General features: G+C 40.2%; 1 protein-coding gene across 1 annotated transcript; it reads left to right on the top strand.

Moving 5' to 3' along the window:
• Positions 1-205: 205 nt before the first annotated feature.
• On the top strand, positions 206-6,822 carry LOC142108461 (carbohydrate sulfotransferase 8-like). The gene is made up of 3 exons (XM_075192135.1): positions 206-380; positions 3,759-3,895; positions 5,855-6,822. Exons 2-3 carry the CDS (start codon positions 3,772-3,774, stop codon positions 6,655-6,657), a joined length of 927 nt encoding a protein of 308 aa, XP_075048236.1. The 5' UTR covers positions 206-380; positions 3,759-3,771; the 3' UTR covers positions 6,658-6,822.
• The last annotated feature ends 1,496 nt before the right edge of the window (positions 6,823-8,318 follow it).

Below are 8,318 nucleotides of genomic sequence, written 5' to 3'. Positions count from 1 at the left end.
AATGAAACTGAACTGCATATTGACAGACAAAGCAATCACCGCCTCCATTCGGCAAGTGTAATATACTGCAGAATTCTTCAGGTCAAATGTTATCACCTATGGTAACAAGTTGTTTGGGGCTATACACAAATGACCATTTATGGTGACCTAGTGGGAAGTGGAATGAGAGTGGACTTTAGCTTCACACAGCTCAGATAACGGTCAACAACAGATGGCTTTCACATTGCTGGACTTTACACCATTATAAATCCCTGATATGGATTCCTCCCACAATACAATAAATTAAATGTACACCAGGACATTAATGCAAAGAGAATAACAAAGAACATTATATAAGGAACAAAGACACAATAAAGCGCAGATAGCAATATAGTGAAAAGGTAAGAGAAACCTCTATCAAGTGATAAGCAAATCTCTTGCAATCTGTTTAAACAAAACATATGTGATATTGTGTCAATAGTTCTCTATTTTCAGGAAGCTTTTATTTCTGATTTAAATAGTAGCAATTGTTTACATTTTGAGGTTAAAAAGAAGCTGTTTATCATGTAATTTGTTATTTTATTCCTGAGGCAACACAGAAACAGGGTGGGCGCAACTGCATCTCTTAATCACTTCAACCACCCTAGCTTTCTCTGCCCGCTGACTGTGAGCTCTTCTGTCAAGTCTCAGAACTGCATGCAGCAGATAATAGCTATGTTCCCTTTACGGCACTGGAGAAAATGTGTTATGTTATGATGTTCCTCTTCTTTGGTATTTTATTATGTCTGCTTTTATAACATGCAACTGCTGCTGCTGCTGCTACAGATGTCTGTGAAAAATGTAGGTAATGTTGACAGACAGCAACATACTAACAAACAGAGAGCAACCAATCAGTAAATATAATCAGTCTTATATTATAGCTTGATAGTAAATTTTCTTTACAGAAGAGAATACCAGTCAGTAGATGCAAGTGTGTTGACTTTCATGAATATTGGTTCAGCAAAGATCTGCCTGAACTGTTTGCAGGTGGCAAGTAAACTAATAAATAAACTTCAAAGGAAGAGTATGCTGAACACATTATTTACATTGAGCATACTGTACATATCTTGGAGCTGGCTACTTGCTAAACAAAAACAAAACTAAATGTAGCTACTTATACACTGCCCCTATACATGCACCTATTTCTCGGTTAGCATTTGTCCAGGCTACCTCAGTTTCTTGTATCCCCTTGCTCTGTGTGGTGACTGTATGGAAAGGGGCACTTGCCCGTGCAAGTTTAAAATCTAGTTTGGCTGTAGGACATCACAGTAAAGTAATAAATGAGCTCAATATCTTGAAATAAATATTCTTTATTAACTACTGATGTCTAGTAGTTTAGTAGTTGCAATAAAAAATAGTAAAGATGACTTTCTCCTTAATCCTCCTGCACAGTTCTTAGAAAACATTTGCAAATAGGTGTAGGTCAGATTAAAAAAAAACTAACTTCCTCTCTAGTGTCCCAGGCACTCTCCAGATCTCCTAGTCTCTGTAGTTACAGTGCTCTCAGAAGACTCCAGGCATCTTATAGTTCTCAGCTTCCCTGGGCTCTCTCAAGACTTTCGGGTGAAATCAGGGATGGATTGGGAACGTAATTGGCCCTGGAAAAATTCTGATACTGACCTCATGTAGGCTGGGACCATATAAATGGTAGGCGGAGCCACTAGTAGGAGAAGTTAGCACATCATTAACTCTAGCCACGTCGGTTTTAGGCAAGGCAAATGCAATATGTAATGGTAGGCAGAGTCCGCCTCTCACAGTTGGCAGAGCTAACAAACAAGTAGGCAAAGCATTTCATTGGTATGTGGAGCAAACAAACCTTTAGCGTGTCTCAACCATGGTGATGTGTGCCTGTCACAAAACTTGCCTGCTCCACAATCCTGTGCTGCTGATTTGCTCTGCCACTGTATAGAGGTCAGCACTTCCAGGATCGGGCGGTCACATGATCGTGGCTGCGAGGCAGCATATTCATACCAGCAGAGTATATAAAGCTCACTCTGACATTGCAGCTGTGTCAGAGCAATAGGTTTCCACACCAGTCTGACTCCCTGTTATGCTGCAGAAGCTGAGCTTTCCTGTGCTTTTCCCTTGGATTGCTTATCTGCCTCTTAACTCCTCGTGTACCAGTCCTTGCTTGTTTTTGTTCATTCTCTCTCAAATCCTGATCCTGCACTGTACTATTGCCTGTGTATCAGTTCCCGCCTTGTTATTGGACTTCCCTTTGCATACTGATTTTATACCTCGCTACCACCAGTGTACCAGTCCTCAGCTTGCTGACCTGCTTCTGGATTACCCTTCCTCCATCTCCGCGGTGTTACGCCTAGTGGCTTTTCAGAGGCCCACGACCTGCAGGTTCCTGACTGCTAAGCCGATACTGTCTTGCAGTGATTCTTGGTGAAGCCCAGGGAATCTGTTAAACTCCATACCTTTGCCTGGCCAGCGCTAAATCAGGCTTACACGTGACTCCATCACCTTAGGACTACCTTGCTTGTTACAGTGCCTTAACCCCCAATACCCTTTTTTACATCTTCTTGGTGTTAAGGGTGGGATTTCAAAGATAAAAAAAACACTTTTAAGTAAAACTGTGATTACTTAACACACTATACAAAATACATTTTTCAAATTAAATTAAAATATTCCCATGGATGCGCCATACAAAATGTTTTTACTGTTCTGCATGATATTTCCCTCAGTCTCATCAAAAGACTGTATATGTGTAATTTACGTAAAAAACAACAAAATAGAAACAAAAACTTTCCATAAAAACATTGACGTAAATAGCTCCATTTTAGCAAATGGCTAGAGAATATTCCCACAGGCCAATTTAAGTTCTTAAGATGCAATTGTTCCCAAATGGAAGACTTTAATTAACAGGGGGAACACTTAACTCAATTTCTAGAAAAAAATTATGACCCTCTAATAGTTTCCAATAAATTTACAGAAGCAGAAAAAAATCAATAGGAACTCACTTTTGCAAACAAAAAGAATCTATATAGAAGAAAGACAACAAAGTATACTTTATAACAAAGGTACAACAACAAAGCTAGACAGGTCAAGCAGATCCTGCATAATCCCTGATCTTTTCAATTGAAATATGACACTTTATCAGAGATACTACCATCCTGTCCAAATGTGGCGTTTAAGAAATCCCCAGTTCTCAGAATACATCTAGTCAAAAATAATTAGAAAACCCGGACCAACTCAAAACTGTTCATAGATCAAAGGGAAGAGAATGGTGGTTTCTATTTTCGTGGCAGGTGCTGTCACTGTAAAACCCTGGCCTGCAATAGCACTCAACCAGTAAGGGACTTCATATCTAAACCAACAGGACCAACATTCAAAATTAATCAACCCCTAACTTGCAACAGTAAAGGTCATTTATCTGGTAGAATGTCCTTGTGGGAAACAACATGCGGATAGAGCAATCAGAAGACTTAAGGCAAGAATAGGAGAACATGCATGGAATGTTGGGAAAGGGGTAAGAGAACCATAGCCTTTTGAATCACTTTCGTAATACACACAACTTTGATCCAACAGGCATGACATTTGCCGCAATAGAAAAAGTTAAGATAAATTGGAGAGGAGGGACACAACTGGGTAGATTATTTTATTTAAGCATGTTTAGTGTATATATACTGTATGTTCAATACAGGTAGACAGAGATCTATATTAACCTAAATTGAATATTTATTTATATTCAGATATTATATATGGAATATTAACAGTTTGTTCTTTTTTTTCAGTGGTCCTGACAAGATGGTAAGAAAACCATGTAAACTATTTTGCTTCACTGTATTCCTTTCTTGTTTGCTTTTGGGAATAATCATTACAAGCACCATAAAGTTACCCTGCTTGCTAGTTCCTGATACTAAAGGAAAGGGTATGTATATGCTACACAGAAAAAGCCTGTGGCTACAATATAAACAATAGAACGTAAAAGTAATTATGTACCTATCATAGCTAGATCTGTCTAACATTTAAGCTGGGTACACACTACATGAAATGCTAACGATTAGCGTTTTATGAATGACAGACAAAAAAAAAAAAGACACGATCCGCATGCTGGTTCATGTGTACACACTACACACGATTTACCTTCAAATTTACAGCCTGTCACCGTCAGCCTGGAAGTTGTAATGGGGAGGAACTGAAGCATGCAAATATCCTGCAGTGTCCACTCTGCCCTTAAATACCACTCTTCGTTTATTTAGCTAACCTAGTGAAGCGTACATCAAAGACTTGTGCTCTAGCAGAATGAATGAATGAAACATCCGCCGGCATTTCTCACCATCTGTAACGCTGACCGTGTGCCTGCTCGCTGTCTCTGTTCTTCTTCACTCGGGATGCAGATAGTGCAGAATTACATTGAACTGTCAGCAGCTGCTGACAGTTAACTAGCTGCTAAACGACAAAAATCTAACCAGTACGACCAACCAGATGAAGCGATGATCGGCACTTTGGGACGACTTTGGACCATTGGGTAAGTATACACGCTCACAGATATCTGGCCAATCAGTCGTATATCGTCTGATTGGCCCGATAATCAGTGTAGTGTGTACCCAGCTTAAATCTGACCCTTCCAACTGCTTCAATATTTATGGTTTAAAAAGTGTCTTAAAAGGAGAAGCACCTCTAATTGTCTTTATAAATCTGAGTGATTAGTTTGCTGTCTCTTTGGTAGCATAAATTTAACTATACAGACTGCAAAATTCAAACAAGGAAAACATCCATCATTAGGCATGATATGATAGCTGGCACCATGAACTCTTACTCTGTATGCAATGGAAATTTACCTATTTGTTTCATATTTGATTTATGTGAACTCACCCCTACTGCACTTCCCTAGTGATACATTAAGTTGATGATGCCAGGATTCAAAGAACCAATGAGAATTGCTGCTCATGCCATGCCTTTCAATCCTGTTAAAAGCAACTTAATGATGCACAGACAAGATAGTGGTAGTTTACAAGTACACCTTAAGCCAGTGGATTCCAAACTTTTTCAGTTCAAGGCACCCTTAGGGTCTCCAATTTTTTTTCAAGGCACCCCATAGCCAAAATAATTACTAAGTAGTCCCCCGCCTTGCTTACCACTGGCCCTGCCCGAGGCACCCCTGTGAGATCCCCAAGGCACCCCAGGGACCCTAGGTGCACAGTTTGGGAACCACTGGCCCTGGCTGAGGCACCCCTGTGAGATCCCCAAGGCACCCCAGGGAGCCTAGGTGCACAGTTTGGGAACCACTGGCCCTGGCTGAGGCACCCCTGTGAGATCCCCAAGGCACCCCAGGGAGCCTAGGTGCACAGTTTGGGAACCACTGGCCCTGGCTGAGGCACCCCTGTGAGATCCCCAAGGCACCCCAGGGAGCCTAGGTGCACAATTTGGGAACCACTGCCCTGGCTAAGGCACCCCTCTGAGATCCCCAAGGCACCCCAGGGAGCCTAGGTGCACAGTTTGGGAACCACTGGCCCTGGCTGAGGCACCCCTGTGAGATCCCCAAGGCACCCCAGGGAGCCTAGGTGCACAATTTGGGAACCACTGCCCTGGCTAAGGCACCCCTCTGAGATCCCCAAGGCACCCCAGGGAGCCTAGGTGCACAGTTTGGGAACCACTGCCCTGGGTGAGGCACCCTTGTGAGATCCCCAAGGCACCCCAGGGAGCCTAGGTGCACAGTTTGGGAACCACTGGCTTAAGCAGTGATGCCACGAATAAAGACAACACCAGATATATTTATGTTAAAGTTAATGTTTTCTGTACCTGCTAAAATGAATCATTATATGTTTTTTTTCTTAAACATATAAAGTTAAATTTATGTCATAGTTCTCATTTGTTTCTTTTTCAGATTTCAATGAAATACTGACCACTCAAAGAAATCGTAAAAACATCTTAAATTCTGTATGTCAGCAAAGTAATCTCAGTAAACCACTGTATAAGATTGATCCTTCTGTTGCCAAACAGCTGTTTGTGGAAGAAAACCATAAGCTAATATATTGTGAGGTGCCGAAAGTAGGCTGTTCCAACTGGAAGAGGATACTGTTTCTTTTAAAGATGAACATCAGCTTCAATGCAGAATACATTGAACATGAAGCTGTACATCAAAATGCATTGTTTAAGAGACTGATTGACTATCCCCCTGACCAGCACAGCACATTGCTTGATACTTATACTAAAGTAATGTTTACTCGGAATCCACTGCAAAGAATCGTTTCAGCCTATAGAGATAAATTCCGTCATTATGGGGGATATTACTATGGGACAAAAATCGCAAACTTGATCAGGTCAAAGTTCAGAGAAGACAAAAATTCAACAGAATCTGTTTCTTTTAAAGAGTTTGTTAATTTTATCGCTAATCAGAAGACATCAAGCCTGGACATACACTGGAGACCTATGCACTATCTTTGTGATCCATGTAATATCAATTACGACATACTAGGCAAGTTTGAAACACTAAAGGTGGATTCTGACTATGTCCTGAAAGTTATTAGTGCACAACCAAAAATAAAATACCCAACAGTCAAGAAGTACAATGAATCAAGAACAGATTCTAAAATAAGTACTAACTATTTTGCACAGTTGCCTCTCAGCTTACTACAGCAGTTGTTGAAGCTGTACAAACTGGATTTTACCCTTTTTGGATACACATAAACACTGCAGCTGGTACTATGTTGTATAGTAAGATTTAAGTATTATAAAATGGTAACTATGCTGTACTAAACTTTAAGGATACAGTTTTAAAATTTAAAGATTATTTTTTCATCTGTTTTGCTGTTGCTGGTTAACATGCATGTGGATTGGATCACTGACTCAGCCATAATGTGTTAACCAAGGCACGTTATTTCCCCTAGTATCAGCATCTTGGATGAAGAAGAGAGAAACATTCTAGAGTATAGTGGATCTAAGGTACCCTTTCTTTATTCAATATCTGCATAAGAATGATTGTACATACAGCCAGACTAAAGCATGTGGCAATGATACATGACTTAAATGTTATTGTGTTATATAAAAGATTGACATATATTCTATTAACCAATGGGAAAAAAACTGGTGATCAGGAAGGGAAGTGATCTTCATCATAGAAGAATATAATAGAAATGGAAGTTGGGGAGTGAGAGACAATGCCAAAAGATGGTGGAAAAGGAAAATTGAGTATAAAAAGTTCACAAAATGTCACTGTTTATCATTTTCTGAAGGTCCATTCAAATAAAACATTCTTCTGTCAATGTGAATAATCTTACTCCCAATGTAAAAGCGAAGTATTCCATTCCATGTGCCATTCCGCCTGAATTTAACAGGGGGGTGGTTGGTTGTTCAATGGAGACAGCATGAGCATTCACCAGAGGGATTGGTGGTGATAGATTTTTTCCCACAAGAAGAATATTGAAAGGACAGAAAAACACTATGGGCTAGATTTACTAAGCTGCGGGTTTGAAAAAGTGGGGATGTTGCCTATAGCAACCAATCAGATTCTAGCTGTCATTTTGTAGAAAGCACTAAATAAATGAAAGCTTGAATCTGATTGGTTGCTATAGGCAACATCCCCACTTTTTCAAACCCGCAGCTTAGTAAATCTAGTCTCATGGGTTATTTATAAATAGTGCATTTGCCTTTTTGTTGTGGTATGCTTCTAGTTTTAAGCAAATTTGCCTATTTTTACATAAAGTGCCTGTATCCGCATGTGAAGGTATTTGGGGGGTATCAAAATGTCATATCTTCTGATTTGAGGAGCTGGGTGGATTTCGGTGTTTTTAGCTAAATGTGGTTTGGATTCATAAATGCACCTAGAATTGCGACTACAAACAAAATAATGATTTTGCTGCGTGAGACAAGATATTTAAATGAGATTCAGGAGATAGAGAGGGCTGTGTACTTTTATCAGGGAGTTCTGAACTAAAAGCCCAAATGGGGCTCACTGTACCTGTGCTCACAAGAGCAGCTGGTAGGACATCTGGAGCAGATGGACCAGTATCGCCGAGCCCCCCTCAAATTTTTTGGAACAGATCTATGTCAAAATGGGTCTCACTGGGGCTCAGAAGAGCAGAGCAGGGTTCTCCAGAGCCGATAGACCTGTATTGCTGGTTGCCCCACACAGTCACAGTGTTTTCATTGCTGCCAAGATCTCTTAATGCATCTTTTTCCCTTTTAGTGAAATTGTTTCTGTACCTGTTTTTGTGAATGTTGATGCATTGATTATCATCCTCAACTAGCTTCTGGAAAGTGGCACTATAATTACCTTTTCAAATGGGGAAAAAGATGGATCTGGATTTAAGAGTGGTGTGTTTGAATCTATGAGGGTTCTGTTCATTAAG

This window comes from Mixophyes fleayi, chromosome 12, assembly GCF_038048845.1.
Source record: "Mixophyes fleayi isolate aMixFle1 chromosome 12, aMixFle1.hap1, whole genome shotgun sequence".
Classification (NCBI taxonomy): domain Eukaryota; kingdom Metazoa; phylum Chordata; class Amphibia; order Anura; family Limnodynastidae; genus Mixophyes; species Mixophyes fleayi.
This window is presented reverse-complemented; position numbering and strand designations above follow the sequence as displayed.

Bases quoted from the DNA above. Each gene is read 5' to 3' on its own strand.
- LOC142108461 (XM_075192135.1), top strand. From the start codon at position 3,772: ATGGTAAGAAAACCATGTAAACTATTTTGCTTCACTGTATTCCTTTCT. The intron at 3,896-5,854 runs GTATGTATATGC...TTTCTTTTTCAG, and splicing joins TCCTGATACTAAAGGAAAGG to ATTTCAATGAAATACTGACC.